The sequence below is a fragment of the Mycteria americana genome, chromosome 22 (genome assembly GCF_035582795.1).
Source record: "Mycteria americana isolate JAX WOST 10 ecotype Jacksonville Zoo and Gardens chromosome 22, USCA_MyAme_1.0, whole genome shotgun sequence".
NCBI lineage: Eukaryota > Metazoa > Chordata > Aves > Ciconiiformes > Ciconiidae > Mycteria > Mycteria americana.
The window spans coordinates 4,427,574-4,452,555 of NC_134386.1; the positions used below are offsets into that span (position 1 = coordinate 4,427,574).

General features: G+C 56.0%; 2 protein-coding genes across 11 annotated transcripts in view; both read right to left on the reverse strand.

Moving 5' to 3' along the window:
- The window catches only part of MRC2 (mannose receptor C-type 2), a 29,741-nt gene extending 19,521 nt beyond the window's left edge, over positions 1-10,220 (reverse strand). Inside the window, exon 1 of one of the 2 annotated variants that reach the window (XM_075522838.1) lies at positions 10,037-10,220. In XM_075522838.1, the coding sequence (XP_075378953.1) occupies positions 10,037-10,127 (91 nt within the window). In that variant the 5' untranslated portion in view covers positions 10,128-10,220. The remainder of the gene's footprint in view (positions 1-10,036) is intronic. The other variant, XM_075522837.1, reaches the window with a different exon arrangement.
- Positions 10,221-18,059: 7,839 nt separating this feature from the next.
- Positions 18,060-24,982, reverse strand: part of TLK2 (tousled like kinase 2) — a 46,066-nt gene continuing 39,143 nt past the window's right edge. For all 9 annotated transcript variants that reach the window (XM_075523282.1, XM_075523284.1, XM_075523281.1 and 6 more), the window contains 4 exons: positions 23,441-23,579; positions 22,222-22,333; positions 21,141-21,248; positions 18,060-20,772 (listed from right to left, as the gene is read on the reverse strand). In XM_075523282.1, coding sequence (XP_075379397.1) covers positions 20,599-20,772; positions 21,141-21,248; positions 22,222-22,333; positions 23,441-23,579 — 533 coding nt within the window. In that variant the 3' untranslated portion in view covers positions 18,060-20,598. The remainder of the gene's footprint in view (positions 20,773-21,140; positions 21,249-22,221; positions 22,334-23,440; positions 23,580-24,982) is intronic.

Genomic DNA, 24,982 nt, shown 5'->3' on the forward strand with positions numbered 1-24,982 from the left:
CTTCGATGACATCAGCGATGACCTCAAAGACACAAAAGTGAAGCCCGTTCACGTGACAATCTCCAGGGAGCAGACTCTGTGCACGTGGAACAGAAAAAAGCAACAACTGGAAGAAGAAACATTTAATTTCTCGGAAAATATTTTTCAAATTACGGCAAGTGAGAAAATAAGCAAAAATTCAGACGGGGCCAATTCTGGCTGGCTGAAGCTCAGGTCCCTTAAACCGGTGCTGGTGTTTCCCCAGCTGGAGCTGGCTTGATCCTGACCTGGACATCAGGAGACCAGCTCGTCCCCCCCCCAAACACCCATCTCACCGTGCCAGCACCATCCACGGCATCACCCAGCCCATCGCTCTCTCCTTCCCACAGGCAGCGAGGGGTGCTGCAACCCACCACCAGCACCGGCGGTGGGGTCTTCAAGCTCTTCTGGGGTGACGCGGCATCAGTGCCGCAACCCGCTGGACCCAAGTACCAGCGCTCGGGCAGGACGAGGCCTCCCTGGGTCAGAGGCTGCGCCGCAAGGAGCCAAACACCGGCACTTTGGTACTAGGAATAGAAAAAGCTGTTCTGCGGCGAGCACCACCGTGGCCGCGAGCACCAGGGGTCAGCAACGGGACACCCTTCTCCGCTTATCCGCTAAACCCGGCTTTGTGAAAAAATTAATGGCGCGTTGGAAAAGTCCCGGGGCCAGCCCCAGGCGTCGGTGTCGGGGTGCTCGGCGCCGCGTCGGGGCCGTGCAGCACCACACAAGGGCAACGCTCGATGGCAGCCACGCAGCGGCACGGTGCTCAGAGGAAGCCGTCCAGACTGAAGGGGGCAGCTCCGGGGCCGGAAAAGTACAAAATATAATTTTACTCTAAAAAGAGAAGAGCTGGAGGTAGGAAATTATAGGCTAAGGGTTTTGGGCTGCCCCCGCGCCCCACGGGCAGCTCAGCCCAGGGCCCCTTTGCTCAAAGCAGGCAGAAGAGCGCACCAAATGGGCCCCCCCCAGTCCCTGCGGAGCCCGGAGGAACAGGAAAGCTTTAGCACCGCTCAGCCCTTGCACCTCCCGGTGCTTCCATCTTCTCCCCTGGCAAAAACCGCTGTGCACCCATGGCAGGGGGCCGCTCCCAGCGAGGCTGGAGCCGGGGGGGACAACCAGCAGGAGCTCGAAACGCGTCAGCAAAGGCACATGCTGTGCTTCACCCAAAATACGCTTTTCTTTCACTTATTTCTAGGGAATTTGGGGCTAACTTGACCCCCGATGGTGTCCATGGCACCGGCAGCGGCGCTTGGACAGGCCCCTGATGCACTGAAGGCTTTCAGCCTTCCTGACCCCAGCTCCCCGCACGGCCGAGCCTGATGGGCTTCGACGCCTACGGAGGAATCAGCTCCCCAGGGAACAGCCAGTCTTTTTTTTGCGTGGTGCCGCTTGCTTCTGCCAAAGCCGGGTTCTTCCTGACCATCTCCCAGCCACCGCTTGCAGAGAAACCTCTGAAACACGGCTGCAGGGGTCATGCCGCAGAGCACCAGCCCGGCCGCGGCTCCCTCCAGCGATGCTCAGCACCAAACCCAAGCACCCCAGTGAACTCTCCCTGCTCCCAACCGGCTGCCAATGAACGACATGGATGCGGAGCTGGGCGGGATGGGGCGAGTTTGTATCGACAAATCCCTTCTCCCAACCTGGTATCCTGCCGAGCAAACCCAACCCTCGCAGGAAGCAGCTCCAGAGGCATCCCAGCGGCACCGGGAATGTCCCTGTCCCTTCCAGGGCCCGCTCTCCTGCACTGCCCTCCGCAGCCATGGCACAGCTACGGGTGACTCCTTTCAGAGATGCTCCTCAGGTTTTTGCACCCACCTGCGGACCTGAAACCCCACTGGCAGAGCTTCCCAACCACCCTCCGGCTATGGAAACCCAACCACAGCAAACACCGGCAGATCCTTCCCAAAGAGGAGCTGCCCTGCCAGCACGGGATGCAGAGCACTGGAAAATGCAACTGCTGGGATGCTCTGCCTGGAATCACCAAAATTAGACCAGGGCTGGATCTGATGAGCGCTGGGGCAGGCACCCTGCGCACCCCGTGCCTCCCCCTCCTGCACCCTACATCCTTCGAGAGGGGCCAGCTCAGAGCAGCTCTGCTCCATCGTGTCCCGCTCCTCCTCCTCCTCTGCGGAGGAACTGTGAAAGCGAAGCGAAAATCCACTCTTTCAGCAGGGGTGCTGTCTTGTCCCAGCCACACAGACACCTGGATGCCGCCTCTGGCTTACTGGTATGAGTGTGGAAACCAGCCGGTGCTACGAGGCAGCGTGATGGGGGGGACGGCGGGGAGCCGGGGCCCGCGAGTGAGACCCCGGCTCTGCCCGCAGAAACGCTCTCCTCTCCCACGTGGGAAATACGGGGACGCTCGCGCTCCGACACACTGGCAGAAACCTGCCTTGGCACCACGGCTGAACGCTGCAGAGATGGAGAAGCTGCGACCCTTTGGGGCAGTCCTCAAGGGAGTTTTACACCCCACCCCCGGCTCCAGATTCTCTTTTTTTTTAATTAAAAAAGCAAGTTTTTAGCCAGCAGAAAGTATGAATTGAAGGGAACTCAGCTCAGCCCTTCCCACAACAGCTTCACCACCCCACAGCAAATAAGGAAAGCTTTGCAACCTACAATTTTGGGGAACGTGGGCAGCACCGGATGAGAGAGGATGGGGAGGCTCCAGGGGACAGAGGTGGCCATCGGTGCCAGTAGACATAGAAAGCACTACGGCACGGCGTGGATGGGCATCCTCAGCACCATCCTGCCCCTGGGCACGACCCAGCCCAGCCACCCACGCCAGGACACCCAGAGCACCGCTGCTCCATTGCACTTGTCACCCTCCCATCACCAGCAACAAACGCAGGGAGCAAATTTAAGAGAGGACTGAAGCTACGGCTGGACCCCAGTCCCAGTTATCCCGGGCTGGAGCAGCTCCAGGGCTCTCGCCACAATTTCATCCGACCGCAGCCGAAAGCGAACGCTGGCCCCAACATGGCAGTGCTGCTCCGGCTCTGTGCCCGCATCCCCTGCCACCCCCTTGGCTCCTCTGCGAGGCTCATCGCGGCACCCATTTGACGGCAGAGCCCTTCACGCAGCTCTGGGGCTGCATCGGGGCTCAGCCCCGTCCTGCAGCCGCCCTGGCGAAGGTGCTCCCTGCCCAGTGCTCTCGCTCGGGATCACCCTTTATTTGGGGTGTCTCAAAAAACCCGGCTCCGAGCCCCTCGTGCAGGAGGCTGATCATACACAGAGCACTGAGGATGATCCCCTCCTCAAAGGTTTCTGCACCTCAGACGCGGCCACGGATGTGGTTTGCTCCAAACCACCTGGCAAAGGCAGCAAAGCCTCCAAGCGCAGCGTGGTGCCCCAGCCACGGCAGCAAAGTGGGCTCCATCGGGGCTCTGAGACCCAGGAGCTCCTCGGGGGCTGCAGACCCCCGCGTGAGGAAAGCAAGCCTGCTAATGAACACCTTCATTCGGATTTGGGAGCCCATGCAAAACTTTTACCCGTAACATCCTGCAGCAAGAAACGCACCCTTCACTCGCACGCTGCATGAAGAAATCTCCTCCTTTCAGCCTGAACCTCCTGGTTCCATGTGCTCTCACCCACTAGAAAACAGGGCACAGCAGCCCCAAACCGCCAGCTTTTCAGCCCATTATTGCTGCCCAAGGACGAGCAGCGGCTCCAAAACCCCAAAATGGAAAGAGAATGAAAGAAAAGCTGCAGGAAGTGGCAGCTCCTTCACAATAAACAAGGTGGGGATGCACCAAGCTCAGGGCAAAGATCAGCAACCGAGAAGCAAAACCCCCTGGAATAAAAAACAATAGAAAAAGAACCAAAAAGCGTTGCTCGTCGAACCGAGGGTTTCACCTGACAGAGCAAGCCTCCACCGGGCTCAGCTTGCACAGCCCTGCAGGAGGGCAAGGAACTGCTGGGATGGGGAGAGACCCAGCCCGAAAATTCAGCCTCCCGTGACGTTTGGGAGTGCAGAACCCCAGGGCTGCACCCCAGCGCTGTGCTGAGCTGGCTCTGCTGATGGATGCTGCAGGGGCACAGAAAAGCCCCTAGCTCCATCTTAAATTTGGTATGATTGGACGAAATACTCCTGTGGAGCAAAACCCCCTTCCTGGAAAGGCGTTCCCAGCAAAGCCCAGCGCTACCACCGCTGCCATCCGCACCTCCAGCAGTCACTCCACGCGTGGTTGATGCCATCCCCAAGGTCTCGGCATGCAGAAGAGCAAAAGCATGGCCATTGAGCATCCAGCAAATGTTGGCTCGAGGAAGGAGCCTGCGTGTCCCTCTGAGGCCAGGGAAAGGGAAGCGGTGATAAGAACAGCAGCAGCCGTACCCATGGGAGCTCCCAACAGCAGAGCTGGAGCACCCCTGCTGCCATCGACCTCGGGGTACGAGAGCAGCCCCAGCCCGCAGGGAGGGCACTGCTGCTCTACCTCGTCCCCGAGCTGCTTTTGGGCATCGATAAACTCTACGCAACCCCTTAAAGAGGAACTTCAGATTTAAAAAAAAAAAATAAAAGGGAACGAAAGGCAGAAAGTATCAGCAGCCTCCAGAGCATGCCGTGAGCTTCTGGCTCAGAAGGGGGCAACCAGGACTGCTCCCATCTGCTTGAGAACCGAGGCAGACACCAACCCCCCCACCTCCAACACTCCTAAATTAGAGGTTTGCACCAAAACAGCGATGCTGCCCGACGTCCCGCAGGCTCATCCCGGTCCAGCCCATCCCCAGGGCTCAGCTGGGGCCAGACTCAGCCAGAAGCAGCTCTGGGTGCTCCAAGTCAAGCTCCAGAATGAAAGAGGGTGGTTGTTGTATTAGGTTTGTTTTTTAAAAATAAACCTCAGGGAATAAGGAGCAGAGCTCTTGTTACAGGGAAGAAAGCGAAGCTCCCGATGGCTTGGCTGGGGGTGTGAAGCACCAAGACCTGCACTTGGAGCCGAGAAACTCCTCTTGGCTCACCCAGCAGCGCGGAGAGAAGCCGCTGTTTATAAGGTGGGAACTGTGTGACAAGCTCCTTACTTGGCCGTGACCATGGAGGCTACCTACCACCCTGCTTACTCTGCTGCTTTGCAAAGATTTTGGATGGGGTCCACATACCACATTTCAGCCTCTCTGCAGACATTAAAAAGTCCATTCTCCCTGCACCCTGCCCGGGATGCAGAGAAATAAATGTTTTCCACGGGGGATGCTTGCCCGTGGGCAGCTCAAGTGACTCGCCCACAGCCGTGGCGGGGACAAGGGAGCCAGGAGCCCCAGCACCCGCCCTCCGGTACCCAGCAAAGGGTGGAAGGATGTAAATTTTCCTGATTTCCCCCAGACCCTCTCCAGGCTCCAGCCCTGGAGCGGCTGCACACATCCAGAGGTGGAAATCCCAGGTTTGCCAACTCCCAGGGAATGCAGGGAGAGGAAGGCAGCACCATCCATCTAACGGGCTCCAGCCGGGGACGGAGGAGCGCCATGGACCCGCGGAGAGGACAGCGGGGAGTGGCAGAGGACAGGGCTCCCCCGGCTGCCGCCAGCCAGACGATCCCCCCGGGACGCAGTGGCTGGGCTCCCCGCGAATGTCCCGTCCCACATACGTCTTCTCACCCAGCCACAAAATCCTGGCAGCGGCAGCCTCGGCCATGTCCCGGGGGGACTGCTCTGGCGCCGGCTCTTCTGACCACCCCCAATTTGCTCGCCCTGAAGCATCGCCCACCAACACCGCAGATCCCCCCGGCCGGCAAATTCGCAGCCACGTCCAGGGGCGTGATGTGACGTGCGGGACAGCCCCGACACGTGTCCCCATAGATGCGGTTCCAGCAGAGTTGGCTGAAAACTACCAAATTTTTCAATGCTACTAAAGAAACTCCCCCAAAAAAGAAGTAAAAAAAAAAAAGACCCAGAGATTTTTCCTCCCTTGTTTCTCCAGCACTGTTCCTGATATTAACACCCCGAGAGGCACCATCAGTGGGTCAGGACCGGGGATCCCCCTTTTTCACCAAGACCAAGCACATCTGCACAGCAAGGATCAGGCCCCTGGTGTCCCACAGTTTCTTTTTTTTTTTAACTAAAATTATGTTTAACATGAAGCTTTTCTCACCGGGTGCTCTTTGCTTGCCTCATGCCCAGCACTCAAGGGCAAGACGGGGGTAAATGAGGCTGTTCCCCGCAGAGCCCAAAGTCACAGTGTCTGGATTCAGGCGGAGGAAAGGGCTCGATCTCCCCGTTCCTGGTCTCAGCACCATCCTGGAAACGCGCTGTTTTACACCGAAAATCCATTTACATCCCTGGTGTGACAGCACGAGGTGCAGTGCCCGACTGAGCTCTCGCCAGGATGGGGATGAAGGGAGCATCACGCTTGAAAAACACCCTGTGCCCCCTGCAAACAGCCAAACCTTCACTCCAGGGCTAAAGAATACTCCCAAGAATTTGCAAGTCAATCCACTAATCATTTTCTAATCCTTAATTAATTAAAGATGGGTCCTTTAAGAAAAAGAGCATCCGTGTGGGTCTCTTTTGGGCTCCAAGCAATCTTAAGAATGAGAAAAATGTCGATGCTCTGCGGTCTCAGCACAGTTCAAATTAATTAAAATCCTGCTCCTCGGCCGCACGTGAAGAAGAAAATTTTACAAATTGCTCAAGAAAAAAAAAACTTTGAGGAAATCACTGGGGTGGGACGGGCTGCGAGGGCAGCCGCCGCACGTGCTCCCGCTCCCACCCGAGAATCGGCCGCACGCAATGGAGCCGAGCGGGGTGCGATGCACGGGCGAGCAGCGCCGGGACCTCCGGCAGAGCTGCCGACACAGGCAACGGCCCTTCGCTGCCCTTCTCCGAGCACCCACCAAGGTACCGGAGCCAGAGTCTCCCGCTACAGATTTATCAGCTGGAAAAGACAATTAGCTGGAAAAGACAGCAATATACCACCTCAGCAGCCATTTGCTTTGATTTCGGGGCAAAAAGTTTCCCTGGAGCATATTTAAGGAAGAGGGACGGCAGGAGCGTGCCTCTGCCCCGCAGGGAAAGGTGCGAAACCCAGCCAGAAATAAAGCCAAGGAGAGAAACCTGCAACGTGGCTTTAACCATCAGCAGGACCTCACGCCTGAAAACGCCTTCTCGTGTGCCGGCAAGGTGTCCCAGGGCAGCACCTTCACGTTGGAAACCTCCTGGGGCCACCGTACCGCTCTGGGTGGCTTTGGGGGAAGGGAATAGTTTTGCACCGAAGGCTAAATCTCTTTTGCTTTTCATTCTTGTAATTCTTGCGCAAGCAGCCATCCCTCTCCCCGCCGCCTCGTCCCCGTCCCGCCTGGCTGGCTGCTGAAGCTGCAAGCGTGCCGGGGCAGCGAGGTCCCCGGCTGTCCCCTGCGCCCTGCCAGGCACGGAGCCGCTGTGCTTTTAGCAGCAAAACCGACACCTCCGTTCCCCTTTCCTGCTCCCAAATAATCCAAAGAAGATCGAGTTATAATTTCTTGGAGCTGCATTTGCTGCGCAACAAGCTATTTCCATTGCAAAGAGGAAAGCGGGGAGGGAGCTTCATGCAAAGGCTGCTCTGTTTGTTTTACAGGCTGTAAATTCTTCCCTGGGTCTCTTTTGCCCCCTCCCCTTGTCACAAAGCCGACACGGCAGCCCCGCTTGGTCCCGCACAGGGCACCAGACGGGTGGAGAAGCTGATCCAAAGCACCGGCAAGGCCATGTCCCCACACCGACACGGGGACCCCACCCTGCCTGCAGCCACAGCGGGATGGGAGCTGCTGCCTCAGTTTCCCCAAGACAGGCGCGAAGGTGCCCAAGCGATGCTGCAGAGATGGTGCAGCCGGCAGCGATATCCCACTGAGGAGCCACTAACCTCCTGCCAAAAGCCACGCTCCAGCTTCCCGGCTGTTCTGGGGGCGAGGACTTGGCACGAACCCCTTGAGGAAGCGTCGGCTCCCCAGGGAAAGCAACGCTGTCTGCCAGGCCAGCCCTCGAGGCCCCCACCGACAGCGTCCTTGCAAAGAGGACTCGCTCAAGGGACGCTTGGGACTAACCCACCCTGATCCCAAAATCGCAGCGAGGATCCCTTCCGAGCTGCAAAGCCAGCCTGGAGCTGGGGGACCTTGGATGTGGCATCTCCTTCGGTGCCATCCCCTGCCCGCTTTGTGGGCCGGGTCTGAGCCGGGGGCGATGCTGGGGAGAGCAGCAGCGAAGTGGGGATGGGGTGGGGGGGAAGAATTGAGGGTGTTTGCACCCACTCGCCGGCGGGATGCTCGGTGGGAGCAGCACGGCACGGCGGGCTAGAGGCAGCTCAAAGCCGCCTTGTTCCTTGCCCTGCCCCGGCACGGGGTCGGCTGCCACCACGCTCCTGCCTCGCCGCACCGCCACGAACCGCCGGGACAGAGGTGCCTCTGTCCTCGGGCTCGCGCGGGCAAGGGGGACTCGCCAGACCTGGATCCCACCAATGTTTTTCAGGGTGGAACAGCCAGAATCGGTCCTTACAGGTAGCTAAGCCCTGCTGAAATCAAGTAACCCCCTTAAAACCCACAAAAGGAGAAATTCATGGCCCTCAAGGAAATTATGGGGAGGTTTAACGGGAATTCAGCTGCGGAATGCCGGGGGTTCAGCTGAGATGTCTCCAACCAGCAGCAAACCCTGACACTGCTCTCCTGCACGGGGGTCTCCTTCCCCATCGCCTCCTCCTTCCTCCATCTCTTGGACAAGCAGTTTCTCCCGGCCGAGCGCCTCCGCTCCCGGGCTGGATCCCTCGCCTGGCACAGGACCGTCTCCCAGCATCACTGGCATCGCACCACAAAGCGACGGCAACCCCGGGTCTGCCCCTTGCCACGCTCAGCCCCTTGCCACGCTCAGCCCGGGGGGCTGCTGGGCTGGGGGGGAGAGGGGAGAGCGGGGGGCAAGGGGCGAGGAAGGGAACGGTGCCCTCCCAGGCTGCTGTTTCCAAATCTGCTTTGGATTTGCTAAACGTACTCTAATAAAATAGGCTAAGGGTTTACGGTTGTTATTGTTCAGGCAAAAGTAGCCAATTTCGGTCTTTTTTCTTTTTTTTAAGTTTTCTCAGTGGGGCCAAATTAATCCAAAGAAGCAACAAAAGCAGCTCCTCGCTTCTGTGCTAGCCTGTCCTGGGGTAAAAAGTATCTCAAATGGCAATTCCAGGGGCCGTCCCGAGGAGCCTCAGGCGCCTGGCACATGGTGTCTTCAGAAGGTTTAAAAAGAAAAAAAAAAAAAAATACAACCCGCTGACTTTATTGTGAGAAGTTACGGGAAAAAAAAAAAAAAGGAAATCTGCAAATACCCACTCGGGCCCCGATCCCGCGGGGCACTTTTCTATAGGATTAACACGCCGGGGGGGGGGAGGCAGGATGGGAGAGGGAGGAAACCTCCAACAAAACACTTCGGGCTCTTCCCACCTCCCCCTCCGCGAAGTGCCCTCCCCGGGCAGACAAAAGGCCGGAGCGGGGCCGTGGGGCCGGCCCCGACCCCCGCCGCCCGCCCGGAGCCGCCCTGGGCCCCCCCGCCGCCGCGGAAGCGTTTCCGCCGGGCTCGGCAGACGCTGCGTGGCCGCACGGCGCGGGGAGTTGAACTAAAAATAATAAAAGCGAGCGAAAACGCGGCGGAACGGGGAGAAAACACGACGCGGCGAAACTGGAGGAGAAAAAAAAAAAAACCAAAACCAAAAACCAAACCAAAACCCAAAAACGCGGCGGAACGAACGCGACCGAAGGAGGATGAAGTAAACCAAAGCGCGATAAAAACAAATAAAACATCCCGGGAAGAAAGCAAGCGGAGCGCTGCGAACCGCGCCGGAGCGAAGCGGCCCCCGCCCTCCCCGCCGCCGGGGTCCCGCCGCCCCCTCCCCGGGCAGCGCCCCGCCGAACCGGGCTGGGGGGGCCGGGCCCGGCCGGGGGCTCCCCCCGCGCTGGTTCCATCCCTCGCCCCCCACCCCCGATCATGATTAAACCACGGAAAAGGGGGGGGGGGGGGGGGTCGGAGGACGGAAAGGGGGGTGCCAGAGGAAGGGGAAGGGGGGTGCCGGAGGAAGGGGTCCCACCTGGGTGCGCAGCGCCGAGCACCAGCTGGAGGCCGAGGAGGCAGCAGAGGGGGGCGCGGAGGGGCCGCGGTCCCGCCGAGCCGCGCCCCATGCCCGGCGCTGCCCCGCTCCGCTCCGGGCCTCGCTGCTCCCTCGCCGGGGACGGCGGAGGGGAGGGAGGGAGACGGAGGAGGAGGAGGAGGAGGAGGAGGAGGAGGGACACCGAAAAGAGAGAGGGAGAGGAGAAGGGGGGGAAAAGTTAAAAAAAATAAATAAAAAAAACCCGAAGCGTGTGCGCCGGCCTCAGACACTGCGTCAGCGGGAGCCGCGCTGCCCTCGCCGGTGGGCCCAGCCCAAAAAAGCGGCGGGGGGAGCGGGGAGGCGGGGGCTGGGGCCGGGGCCGGCCGGGGGCTCCGCCGAGGGGGCGGCCGCGCCCCGGGCCCGGGGAGGGCTCCCGGTGCTGCCGCAGAGCGCCGGGGCTCGGCGGCGCTGGTGGGGAGCGGGGGCTTTGGGGGCGAAGGTGGGGTTCGGGGGCGATGTTGGGGTTTGGGGGTGAAGCAGGGGGATGGCAGGAGCGCTGCACAGCCTGGCCAGAGCATCCCTGTAAAGCCCCGGGGGGGGGGCCGGCTCCCCCCGCACAGGGGCCACGCAGCATCCCCCCGCACCCCGGGCGGCCCCCACGCCCCCGGAGCGAGGCCGAGGGCGCGGGGGAGATGCCCGCGGTGCCGCCAGCCCCACGTCGGGTCTCGCTGCGCTGCGAGCGAGCGCCTTCCCCTGCCCAGGAGCTCAGCGTGGGAGTCCGCTGCCGGCGAGAGGAGCCGAGGGCTGCTGCCAGCTGCCGCCGCGTGTTTTGAGTTGCCCCTCTGGGTGTTTGGAGGGGTTGTTTCATCCCAAGGACAGTATTGCCGAGCCAGCCCAGCTGAATCCTCCAGCCATCCTTCCCCGCAGCACAGAGCTGGGCAGCTCCTGTGTCGCCTGTGGATGGGGGACGCTGAGGTCGAACACAGCTCATTGCACCTTCCGCCCACCCTGCCCAGGGAGCAGCCTCGTCCCTCCAGCCGTGGGGGTGCAGTGCTCCGGCTTCCCGGTACTCTGCCAAGGAGCATGGGGCAGAGAGCATCACACAGTATCCAATGTGGATATAGCCCATATCCAAGAGCTGAATATAAAAGGCTTTTAAAAACTTCCAAATATTTTTTAAACTGGTTTTTTTTTTACACCTCCCCTCTAGGCAGGGCTGCCCAGCCCCCCAAAAGCCACGCAAAGAAGGCAGTGTATGTGGAAAACGCTGGAAATCAGCGTTTTCCCGGCTTCGAACATCCATCAGGCTGCGCGTTCCTGTGCGAGGAGGCCCACTGCCACCGGAGCCACGCGGGCACTGCAGATTCCTGCTCGGGGAGGTTTTCTTCAGCACTAAAAGCCATTTGCACCTTAAAAACCATCACCACCAAAACAGGGCAGCTGCTCACCTCCTCCTGGAGGTCTGGCTGGAGGTAACAGGTCAGACGAGGCACGTGGAGGGGATTCAGCATCGCAATTTGCTTGAATCAAATAAAAGCCCCAAATCCCTGAAAGCTGGGAGGAGAAAGTTCCCACTGAGCAGGTAGGTGCTGGCTCATGGGGGCATCGCCCTGCCTGGCCTGCCCTGAGAGCCAGTTCTCATTTCTGGAGCAATCAGGAAAGCTTTGAGAGGGGAGGTGGGAATATCGGGAAGTGCGGTGGCACCCAGGTTGGGTACGTCGAGCTTTTTTTGCTCAGGATTTTGCTGGGAAGCCCTGGGGGACTGGCGCAGGCTGGTGCCCGCTGTGTGCCCCCGCACTCAAGGGTTGTGCTCAGACCCATCTGATAAGCAGCAAACTCATCCCTTCCCTGATGGCTGAAAGGGTCCAACTTCTCTCTTGGCATTGCCCACGGCGTGGCAACGCGGCATGGTGCAAAGATTTGGTTGCACTGGTGCAGAAAGGGTGATGCCTGCAGTGCCCATCCCATGTGAGCATCCCCGAGGACGTGGGAGCCTCACCTCCTCCTTGAGCTCTCCAGGGATTTGAGCAGCGCAGGGGGAGGCAAGTCAGACCTCGACACACAGCTCTGCCATGCAAAATTCAGGCGAGACGATGCTTCTAATCAGGGCAAGACGATGGCAGTGCTCCCTTGAGCGGGGAGCAGGATCTGGCCCCAAGACAGCACGATGTGGGGGGGGTGCATGTAAGCCAGCCACGTGTTGTTTGGCCATTCTTGCAAAAATAAATGAATCCGTTGTTTCCCAGCAAGGCAGGAAGGACCTGCAGGCCAGTGCCAGGACGGGCTTTGGGGATGCAAACCCTCCGGGGGGGCCAATTAAGCACATCAGCATCTGGGCTGTTGGGTTTTTTTAAGCCAGGGATTATTTTTTTAATTGAGGCAGCGCTGGGAGAACAGTCTCCCTCGCCCTCCATGGCTGGATGCGTGCCGGGGGCTGCCCACGGGGAGCGAGTGCGACAGCCCGGGGGAGAGGAGGGAATTGCCCAGCCTCCCTGAACCTTGAAGACCACTCCTGGGGGATACCACCCACCGAGGTGCCAGCGGCTGGACGTGATGGAGCCGTGAAGTCCCACGAGTGGGACCCTCCAGCCATCTCGGACAAACCTGACGTCCCTTTCTCCGGAGGCGAATCCCATCCAAAGGGCGGGACACGGCAGAGCCAAAAGGCTTTGGATTCCATGGAGCATCGCCGCCTCCTGGCCTGGTTCATCCCATGTCTTGGAGGCCCCTACGCTGTGTGTGATCAGAAGATAATTAGCACTTCCTAGCAATTAATTCCTCCAGTTTGGGCCAACAGCTCCTCACCTACTCTCCTCCTAATCTGGTTTAGTACCAGTCAAGTTGCTACTCGTCAAAGCAGACTGGGAGGAAATGCATTTTTCCCTTCCCCTGGGAGGTTTCCAAGCTGTCTGACCTCTCTGGCCCTAACGAGTTGCTGCCAGACGAGGGGACGCAGCCACGTGCTGGGGACGGCCGACTGCGCTGCCGGCCACGCTCTCGGGAGAGCTCCTTGCACCAGGCGAGGGATGGGAGCGATGGGCTCGTCCCGGGCTTACCCAGCGCTTTGGGACATTCAGCGTCTGCGGCCGATTCCCACAGTTGGAGCATCTGTGTCTGTCTCCTAGTTGGAAAAATAAATGCTGGTTTTTGGCCAAAGCACCATACCGTACGGGGATGGTCACAGCGGAGGGGCTGCAGTGGGACAGGGTGAAACTGCACCAGCTCAAGTGAAAGTCACCCCGCAGAAGGATTTAGAAAATATTTCCGGAGATGGATCTGTGCCACTCACCCACCTTTGGCTGCAGGTCTGCCGTGGTGGGGACCACTGGCAGAAAATGGGTCGATCAGGGATGCTCAGCTTCCCACAGGTTGGAAAATAAATGTTGCTAACGAGCCGTGGGACCCAGCCAGTCGGGATGGGAAAGAAAAACCCAGATTTGAAGCTGGGGTGCTCGATGGCAGCAAGGCACCCTGTGAGTTACTGAGTTTGGGGCTGATACGGGGCACGTTTGGTATTTGCTCCTGCCAGAGGTGTTGGAGGACAGGATTTGGGGACCTGCGGACCACAAGAGCAGCATCCGTCGCACCAGGCTCGAGGGCAGATGCTCTGCAGGAAGGATCTGCACCAACCCATCGGCCACCTCTGAGGACTGGCAGGTCCAGAGAGCCTGTTTTAGAGCGCGGGGAGGACACGGGGGTACTGTACTGAGCAGGCAGGTTGCACGTCCTGCTCGGTCGTGCTCTGCCAGGGGTGTCCCCACCTCCCGTGACTCTCTGCAGGACTGAGAGGCTCCAGGAAAGCGGTGCTGGAGAGCAAAGCCCTGCCTGCAGGCAGTGGCTGTTGAGGGCCTGCCGGTGTCACGGACTTCGCCTCGCTGCGGCAATCGCAGCCAGGGACCGCCCGCACACCGGGGACTGGCAGCACCTGCCAGGCTCCGCTGCGAGCTCAGCCCTCCGTCCACGCCGCCTCGGCCTCATCCTGGCCCCCGAAGGGGACCGGCCGGGCCAAGATCAACACCCACCTGGCAGGCGCTGCCGCGCTGAGGTCACTGCTGAGGGAAGAGGCCGTCTCGGCGTCTGCTGGCTCCTCTCTCCCCCGCGCCGGCAGCGGCAGCAGGGGAAGGCCACGTTGCTCTCCGCCCGTCGGAGACAGGCGGGGGACGGCCAGGGCAGCCCCAGCCCCAGCGATGGAGAGGGCTTCCCCCCAAAGCCCGCTGCCGGGCTCCGCATCGCAGGCGGCGAGGGGTGGTCGGCAGGCCCTTTGCCGGGACGTGGGGCTTGACGCATCCCTCGGCACGGTGGGCGGCCTGCACCGGGGTACGGCAGGGGACTCGTCCCCAAAGCGCATTTGCATTTACACCCTTCCCTCCGAGGCTGGGCCTGGGGATGCCGTGCGGGGGCTCAGCTCCTCCACGGCCCCAGGCGTGTTGGTGGCCATCGGGTGCCCGGTGATGCTGATGCTCCCAGGGGTTTGGTTTTCCCAAGCGCCGACGGGTTCAGCGCTGGGAGGGGGTCTCAGTGCTGGTGGCCGGGGCTCCGCCGAGCAGGGGAGGGTCAGGGACAGGGTGCCTCGCCTGCCCTGCAGTTTGCTCCCCGTGCTCCTTGCCTGAGAGCAGAAACACAATATTTAAGATCAGCCCTAGCTTTGCTCGACACCCAGCTGCGGGTAGAGGGATCCCGGCCAAAAAGAAGGGCCGTTTCCCTGCCTCCAAACCGATCATCTCCTCGGCTCTTGCAAGGAGCGGATGGCGCTTTGCCAGTTGCTGGGGTCCCTCCGGGGTCTCGGTCAGCCCCAGACCCCCCTCCCCAACCCTGCGGGCTCCCAGCACTCAAAGGGGGTCCCTTTGTGGGTGCCCTGTGCTGCTGCTCTCGGGGCTCTTTACTGCTCTCTCTTCTGCAGCCCTTAAAAGTCAGGCAAGTTCAAGCTGCAAATAATTTATTAAAACCAGATGTGCTCGCTCAAAGCTGCCACGAGGAATTTCAGGGCGCTCCAGCCCTGGGAGGGCCAGCGCCGAGATCCCTGCCCTTCCGCCGCGGGGGCGAGACGAGGCTGGGGGCTGCCCGGGGAGCAGCACTGCCCTCCGAGCCCGCTGCCTCTCCTTCCTCCCCAGGGCTCCTGGAAAGGGGCAGAGAGGAATTCCAGCCATTTGCAAGAAATTCGCCTTTTAGAAAAACACTTTCTCCGCATGACTCAAGAGCAAGTTAGCAGACCCAGGTCGCAGAGCGGGGAGGGAAGGCAGCTGGAGAGCGGCGGAGGACAGCACATCCCGAACGGCATCTTCCTCCCACCGGAAGCGGGGATGGGACCGGGGAGCGGAGCTCCCACCCTGTCCCGTGGCCCTTTCCAGCAGGAACAGCGTGGTCCAGCGGCCACGTAGTCGGCCCTAGATGCTTTGTTTCCACCTCCACCGCTGCCTTACCTCGTAGCCACGGACACCTCCGTCCCTCGCCATCTCCTTTCGGTCCCTTTAGCCTGGTGGGGTTTTGGCATCAGTCCCGGCCGGTGTCCTGGGTTTGGGTGCGAGGCGGTGGATTTTCAGGATTAGCAAGAGCCAGGATGAGCCAATGCTGAACAAAGCAGGTTTTGAGCCCTGATCTCGATGCAAAGCTGAGCCAGGCCAAGAGCGAGGAGGTTGCAGACACGGCAGCCTGCATCCCGCAGACCCCGGCCAGCGCGTGCTCGTGTCTCCCACGCAGCCGCCGGCTTCGGTCAAGAGAGGACAGGGCTGAGCTGAGCTCTGGTTCTTTTTTTTCTTCCTACGAATGCAAACCAGAGCCAAGCACCTTATAAACCTGCCGCCTGCATTCCCCGTGGCTGCTCAAGCAGGTATGGGAGATCTGGCCTGCATGCGAGGCCGAGTCTCCCCATCCTCACCCTGCTGCTCCCCACAGCACCCCTGCCCTTTCAGCTCCAGCTGGACCATTGCACCCCTCTGCCCCGTCCCTGCAGCCCAAGTGACAGCAGATGGAAGAGCAGCTCCAGGCCAGGGCTGCCGGCGGGCTAGTGAGGCTCATCCCACACCGGTGGGGCATGTGATGGCTAACCTCTATTTTTAGGCTTTACTGGATCAGCTCGAAGCACCGAGCCTCCGCTGCGCTGACCCAGCAGCCAGCCAGCGTTTGGAAACGAGGAGCAACGGAGCAGAAGAACGAGCTGCAGCAGAAGGATGGAGGGAGAAGAAAGGCTGCGGCAACCCATCCCACGGCAAGATGAGGGCTGGGAGCGAAGAGGAGCATGGAGGAGCGCACGGCGCTGGCAGCAGCGCACGGCTCCTCACCAGACAGCACGCGCCGGCGGCTTTTCCCATCCTTCGCGCCCCCGCGCAGTTAATGCATGAAATGAGAGTGTGTCTCAGCCCCGGTCCCGGCTCCCGCTCCCCCGCCCAGCACAGACAATAGCGTCCTTGTGGCCAAGGCGCCTGTTCCTGGGTGTGAACGTGGTGAGGGGAGGCCGCGCGGCTCTGCGTTTGCTTGGCCTCTCGCCCCCGCCCGGGGCGATGGCCACGGGGCACCCGGCTGCCCCCGAGGGCAATGCCGGGGCCGGGACGAAGCAGAGGCCCTGGGCGCAGCCATGTGTGGCGGTGGAAGTTCAGGGTCTCGGTGCAAAGATTCATCGGCGTTCGGTAGAAAAGGCACCTCTGGGGCGGGTGGGAGTCAGGGCTGCGCCGCGTCCTGCTTCCGTGGGCTGCAAATCTCTTCTCCTCCTCCGCGCTGGGAGCGAGAAGGTTTAAGTCAAGGCTGCTTGAGCCAGGCTCACGTAGCACCCAGAAAATAACATCCTCCGGCAGCAAATCCCAGGGAGACACTGGCAGCGGTAGCAGACCTCGCGTCGAGGGTTTGCCAGGTCACAAAATAAACTGGGACTGGCCCATTTGGCAGAAGGAAGCTCATTTCATAGCGTGACTCCTAACCGCTAACGTAGGAGGCGAAGCATCCAGCGAGGCAGCCCCTCAGTAAGTCTCATTCCTGCTGGCATTGAGCTGAGCGCGTAATCCCGCATACGTCCCTGCTCCCGGGCACGCGACGCGCGCGTGGTGGGTACCTGGCCCGGAGGCCTGACCGCCACCGCAGGATGCTCGTGCATTTGCTGCTGAAACGCTGCCGCCGCCTCCCCCCGCCCAAATCTGTGTCGCATCATCAAAACTGGCACAGGGGGCCAAAAAATAATCAATTGCAGCAGCGGGGAGGGAGCCGAGCTGCTCTCGGTGTTTGGTTTCACTCGCGCTCTGCCGAAAGCTGACTTTAACTTCAAGTGGAGCGAGGGTGACGTCAGGTTTGCAGAGAAACCCTCATCCCCAGCACTCTTCCTCCGGAGGAACCGGGCTCTGGTGGGCAGGTACCGCCCCGCTTCGTGGCGGGGATGCCTGGGGATGCCCCGCACAGAGGATGGGAGACGCCAGCAGAAGAGCTGGGCGTGTGAACTGGTGCTCCCCAGTTATTAGTCCAGATATAAGCAGACTCGACGTCTTCAGCTGCCAAGGTTCTTTTTCATTTTCTATTGTCTATTTTTTTAAAGCTGACAAGACTCAGCCGTAAGAAACTAAAGGAGCCGAGTTTCTCGTCACTGCTCAATGCGGTTATTCTGGGTGACTGAGACCGGAGCCTCGGGCGCCCATGGGCTGGGGAGCGGCCAGTGGGCAGCGGCACAACCAGCCAGGGCAGGGGAGTTCAACACCAATTTTCATCAACAGACATAAAAAAGGTGGCTTTTGTGTCCTGAACATAATAGCTTCTTAAGGCAGCTGCTACTCTACTGGAAATGAGGGACAAACCCACCTCAGATGTCTGTCTCGATATTCCAGCACAAGATCAATGCCAACAACTACACAAGACTCGGTAATTTTCAGCAATAGCCTGCGCAGGGAGCGATTCCCCCTCCCGATGCAGAGATCTCACTGCTCTGAGCTGCTGAATGCAACCTTCCTCCATCCTTGCTCATCTTGTCGCGCGTCAGCTCCCCACAGCCACTGTAAGAGAGCTCATGCCAATGCTACAAGGAGCAAACCAGTAAAAGCCAAGCAAATCAGTTTCTTAAAACTTATTTTAATATCCATGTCTCATCTGTTGGGCAGAGCCAAAACAGTCTGGCCTGGTTTAAGTTACAAATTCTTCATACACTTTTCTTTAAGTAAATGAACAGTGTGGCAATAGGGTCTGTTATTGGAAGTGAAACCCATATTAACAAGGAAGGTGTCACAGCCAGAATTCTACCAGGGTTCTTCACTGCTGTCAGCCCCGGGAAAGGCCAACGCTGTCCCCAGGCCCCTGGATGGGTGTCGCACGGCAGGAATAAATGCATCTGACACAAAACTAATCACACCCACAGAGATAGCACACACTGTATGTCCAAGAAACAACAGGACCGCGACAGAAAAAACCCTTTTAGAATTCTCCGTGATGTGGACAGACACCAAATCATCAGTTTCGGCACACAGGATGAAGCATCAACCCTGATTTTGCCTGACAGAGGCTGAATAGACATGTCGAAGCACTGCTTGCTAAACAGTTAACTTCTAGAATAGAGCAGCAGGGATGGAAAGGGGTAAGAAATTATGGCTGAGGATTTAAAGATGCAGTATTTCTTTTCTTTGTTTAAAGCACTACAGTTTAGAGACCACCTTAATGCAGCTGCAAGTGAATACATCCAATTACAAGCCCAAGAGTCACTACAAAAATAGTAATAAAAATCAAAGCGGCAGAGTTTTCCACTTCCCAGATCCATTGCTTAATTTCAACAGACTCCTCCATTTTTCAGTTAACTAAAAGTTCCTGATCAGGTTTAAGCATAATATTTGCAGACGATGGCTTACAATAAGGCAGACAAGCGGTAGTTCTCTCTGAAAGTGCGTGACAGAGAACATTGCTTGCCCCGAGAACGCCATTTGGGTACCGAGCGCCCCAAACAGCCCACGCGCTGCCAGAGCTGTGGGTACAATCCTGGAGGTGCCGCACAGAGGATAGTCCACAGCACGGTGGTCTGGGGATTGGGTTAGGAAGTGTGCACAGGGCAATTTGTTTTTTTAAACACCACCCTGAATTGCAGTAGTGCACCGCTCAGCTCCCTCCTGAGACAAACCTTGCTCTTGAACACTGCATCTTTAAATATTTCTGGCTATGAACTCCTGCCACATGTTAGGAGCCCTCCAACCTGGCTGCCACATGTTCAAGTGCTGTGCTTTTTGTGTGTGTCTTCAGTTTTCCTTCAATGTGGGGGGAAAAAGGGACAGAGTGGGGATAAGAGGCTTGCATTTCACAGCAGGCAGGCTCCAGCTGAAGGCTTAAGACCCCTCCAGGCAGATTACAGAAGGGAGACAAAAATAATAATTAGGGTGTTTGCTCCCTTCAAGAACATTATCTCATTCCCTCTCATTTGAAATCGGATGCAGTGATGGCAGCAAGTTACAAAAGTCAGCAAGTTTTAAAAGGAAAGCGTTAAGGGAGAGAGGAAGCTTTGCTGCCAAGTCACCTAACCGAGAAGAGCAGACAAGTCTTCAGCTTCAGATTTTTATAACATGAACAAGATACGTACAGTACTGCGTGAGCACAGATCACACCTGTGATCAACTGAGCTGTGGCTCCGATTCTTTCCCGTTCGCTGCCTGCCTTTTCAAGAGTCAACAGATATCACGCTCACGAGAGCAGAGAGCACGTCGTGAACATGTCAGGGTGTGTTTTCAAAAAGAACAGCACTTCAAATAAATTAAAAAGGTGCAACCGTTGTGAGAGCTATGAAGCAGCAGCTGAAAACCTTGTGGCAGTCTGAGCTGTGATCCACTCTGATCACAGGAGATCTACACAGGCCTGTTCTCCTATAGGCTTCACCGCCCTCCTGAGAAGGTGAATTATTCATAGGAGGCCACCCCAAGGGAGCAGAAAGCTGCACCATCCGCAGAATGGACACAGCCATGAACCTGCTAATATGGGTTTCACTTTGAGACCAGAAAACTGTTTTCTTCCAAAAAATTGTTATTTTTAAAAAACTGAAATTAATTAGGGGTAAAACACTAACTCTAGTGCCATGAACAGGCAGGATCAACTTTTTTCCCCTCCAAAGGGCAAAGAGTCATATACCATCCCCAGCTGAACCTTGGTGCTTCGAGCTTTTCAGGAGATGTTACCTAAACTTTATTAAAAGAAAAAGAACAATGTTTAAATATCAACACTGGACTAGCCCAGTCTTTTTCCAAAGTCCACATTCTTCATATGAAGCACACACGGCGTCCTGGATTCCCCAAGGCTGCATGTTCAGAAGTTCACAGTACATGGAACCATGTCTTTTTGTATTTTCTTGAGTTTCCCCTCCTTGCTCAGAGCAGCCACCCTTTTGTGGCCATTTACTGGATAAACCTCAAGCCATCTCCTATCCACATGGCTTGGCCTAGATGCCGAAGGTTTTCTTGATGAGAGTTGATGTTGTCATGCTCTATGGATGGAAAAAAGCAAGAGAAAAAAAAGCACCTGGTACAGGTTTCTTGAGACCCTTGCGGATTCCTCTATTCCAAAACTGTTTCTGAAAGTCTTTTTGCCGGTTTCTCAAGCAGTTTTTGGCCTATTACTCTGTCTCAGTTTGAAGAGCTGTTATTGGATGATCCAGAGGTGGATGCAATTGCAGCTCCAGCTGGGCTGCTTGTGGATACAGATTTGCGGATGTGAGGCAGCAAGTATGGGTCACAGGCCAGCTGCTGGACATCTATCCGATCCTCCTTTCGGTAGGCCAAACAACGTCTGATAAATGCCTGCAGATACCCCAAAGGCAAAACAAGAATTAGTAGACGGACAGAAACAGGAAGCTTTCTTTGGGAGCGGGGCCAATCTGACAACCCCGGCACTGAAATTCCTTCCCCAGTGACCACAGAGACAGCCCAGCTCCTACACAAGCAGCTCATCTTTTATCAGGAGAAAGCACAGGCAGAGGCACACACTGCACTCTGTTCCACCCTCAGCCTGACAACTACAACGACGCAAAGCCACTGACCACTCTGCCGGAGGCAAGCATTCAACACAGAACTGCTGCTGGTTTTGGGGAAACCAAGAGCACGGAACTGCCAGGGCTGATTGCTGACTGACATACACAGTGCGATCACACTCGCTGCGGAAGATTTACCTTTGCTTCTGGTGTGACTACTGGCTTTGGAGGGAACTGCACCTCGGTAGCTTTCAGAATTGTGTTCTCCTGTAGAATATCTTGTTGTGACTGGTTGTGACCAAAGGGCTACAAAAAAAAAATGGAAGACAGTTTGGTGACCGGCCTTAAAAATCCCGTAACACTACTGTTTATCATCACTTGACATCAGCATTTTTCCAGGCAAGAAGCCCATGAATGCTGTGGAGGTGGTGCAGATTCCAGCCAGATGAGCAGGACACATTGCTCCCGTGCTTAAACTGAACAAAAGGGACCAAGCTGGAATGTGTCTGGGGTGTCTCCAGCTCAGGAGGGATCTCCACCTGCTTCCAGGCCTTGTAGGTGAGCTTCAGCATGTGCAAGAGGGCCTTCATCTATCTAAGCTGACAGGAGATTCACCCACTTCAATCTTTGCTGGGCTGGTTCCACCCTTTGGCTGACTGACAACACTAAGCAACACAGTGTGTTTGTCAGCCTAGGCTTTCACAACACCTGGTTACCAACGACTCATGGAAACAAGAGTTGATGGAATCCTTTTCCTGCTCCAACCTATTTCTTCTGTTGTCATAAAACAAATTACCTTTTCTCAGGACAATCTTTTCCTGATCCAGACTATTCCCTTCCAAAAGCCATCCTAAAAACTTCTAGGGTGGGTCTTTGTACTTACTTTTTTTTCCTAAAACACTTGCAGCCATCAAGCAGTATCAGGCTTGACAAAGACTTCGTGCATTGAAAGCATCACAAAACAATGCCAGACCAAGAACCTCAGGTGTCTGGCCCTGAACGATACACTTGTCCTGCCCATAACAGCCTCAGTGGGAACATGCCCAGTGGAAAAAGAGATGTTCTGCAGAACATTGCTTCTGAAGGAAGTGCCATGTAGAGCAGAACACCACCTAGTAAATTCTCCCCACTTCATTAGCATGGACTCTGCCTTGGAACTGATGGCAAGGAGACAAGGCAGGAGCACCTTCTAAGCCTGGGGAGAAGGAAGCAGAAGCCAGGGCTGCCTCCCAAAAGGTTTGGGAATCACCACTAAGAAAGGAGTTGAATGCCTTCTTACCTTTCTGCCATAGAGACACTGGTAGAAGATGACTCCCACTGACCAGACATCAACTTTATTTGAAATCTTTGGAGGTTCTTTCCCAACCACAAAACATTCTGGTGGCAAATACCTGATCAGAAGGAAGTGACAACAGGTTATGAGCAGCATCTCTAAACACTTTCATTTTCTTTAGAATAGAAGGAACAAGCTTCTGTGATCAGATATTGGCTTGGGACTCAAGGGACCCAATTTCATTCCTGTGCATCTTTGGGCAAAGATCACCAATGCATACCCCTTCTGGGAACAGTGACGCCAAGGACTCTCCAGATACTCGTGGTCTGAGCTAGTCAGCACAGTCGGTTTCTTTTCACCAGAGCACATAAAATAATCCCATTTTCTTTTATCTTCAGAACTGGTATTTGTTGTTAAAAGGGCTTGACCAACAATTCCACAACAGAAACACACAGCCAAAATACATATTTCTAGAAATACTACCCCAGATGCCATGTCCTAGTTAGAGACACTCAGCCTCACTCAAACTACAGCTAGTTTCATTTTTAGGAACAGAACAAAACTGTACAATACAGAACGCCTTAACAAATGTTTCTGTACAACTGTTGACCATAGCGACAGTCCGCAGCTTGGGCAATATCTAAGAATCACATTCAGCGGCACTCACCATAGGTCTTGCTCTCAGCCACAGGTGATGCAGTGACAACACTTGGCACTGAGGATAAAGTATTGCTGAAAACATCTTTCATGTGACACTTGAAAGTGAAGGTCTGGCTATAGGCAGCACTGTGAGATTTACATCTTTTGTAAGAGCTAACTATGGATTTGCACCTCCTCATTTCAGTATAATACTCTTTCTATCTCCCTGATGTACCTGAATTTCCAAACAGGCATGGTATTCTCCTCCTCCTTGCTTAAACTGTCAGACAGTGCCATTATGGACTGTGAAACAGCAGCCAAGCTCCACTCCAGAGCTCACTATCTCACCAGGCCCTTTGGATAAGAGATGGTTTTCAAATGTATAAACACTAACCTATGGAAAAGTAAAAAGCTACTAGCCTCAAAAGGAGCTTGTGTGACAACAAAAGCAGTTTCCAGGGTCTCAAACCTCCAGTGTCTCAAGCTGTCATAGACAATGGCAGCACATACAGAGCTGATACAGATCCAAAGACGTTTATAAACTGTTCTCGATCTGTAACTTGCAAGTACCCCAGGTGACGCTTACCAGTAAGTACCAGCCCCCTGCGATGTCAGTTCCATGCCATCAACAGAGTTGTAGCTGTCATCATCCATGATTTTGGAAAGTCCAAAATCTGTGATTTTTATCTCTCCACATGCAGTACCATTGACTAGAAGAATGTTACCTAGACAGAGGAAGGAAACAGCCCTTTAGGATACACATCTAGCAGGAAAAAAAACAAGAATAAAATCGCATTGAACTCTGGCATTCTGCACAAGAGGACAAGGAACCTACACAGTGAGCTGCAGCAGCCTGGGGTAGATGTTTTAACACTCAATATCCTGAGCTCCAGAGACAACTCAGCTCCAACCAAGTGCTAGAACTGATCTGCCCATCCTTGAATGACCCAGTGACCCAACATTACTTGGAGCTTCCAGATTCTGAGCCCTATTAGCCAAACAAGCTTGATGCCCATGCTGTTTTGACCCCTCCCAAAGGTCCCGTTGGAAGGGCAGGTCAAAAAGGAGGATTAAGGAAAGAAGTACACATGCACACTTATGACTCATTCTGCCCAGAAGTCCTGACTTGCCCTGGCCTCTCAACAAGCCAGAATCTCTCTCCTTCCTGGCAGTGCTCCCCAGTGGCTTTCTAAGCTCAAAAAGGACAATTACTGCTTAGGCAAGTGTCTTTTACAAATCCATCAAGGATCAAGAAGTCAGATCGTCACTGTTTTTCTCAAAGCCTACAATAAAGCAGCAGAATCGTGCGCGATGGCAGTGGATGAATCACAGCTTTAGACAACTGTAGGCAGAGCTCTGCAGCGTGCTCAGACAACATGAGAACAGTCTGCAGCTGGGGGAAGAAACAGGGTCACTAGAACTAGTGCAACAGCACCACCTCCTGTACAGATTCCTCATGCTGATGCAATAAACCACATCACATACCAGTTACACAATGCTGATGAAGTGCCACCAGTATAGGGAGACAAGCCAGGGATAACTGCCCAAAGAGGTGGCTGAATTTTACTGGACTGGGAAAAAAGCTATGTAGCCAATATGCATCACCCCAAAAAAGAGCAATTCCATTTTTCCCCTCGTGACTCTGCCCAATGGTAAAGGGAAATCTGCAACAACATTTGGAGAGGACCTTCTACATGGCAGATGTTACCGAATTCAAAGGCAGACCTGAGCAAACACAGTTTGACTGTATGTCCTCAGCTTTGTGAGCTGCCACGCGATATGAAAGAACAAACACTTCCAAGTTAGCTTCTGCTACCAAATTTTCAGGCAGATGATTACAGAAATAATAAACCAGAAGAATGGGAATGTGAAACACACGCGTAGTTACGGGAACCTTTATGAAGCAGTAACAGAAGCTCTCAACAGCAGAATACAAGCAGGACATTAAGAAACCAAACACAGACACTTGGTGGTTCAAGGGCTCATTCTGAACACAGAGGCTACTTTTTCTGGAATGGTACTTCCTTGTTTTATGTTGCAATTCTGGGAGACAACACCCTTTTCACAGCATGTTCTATGCATTTTAGTTTTTCTCTTGTTGCAAGTTAGCGTTCCCAGACAGCCCTGT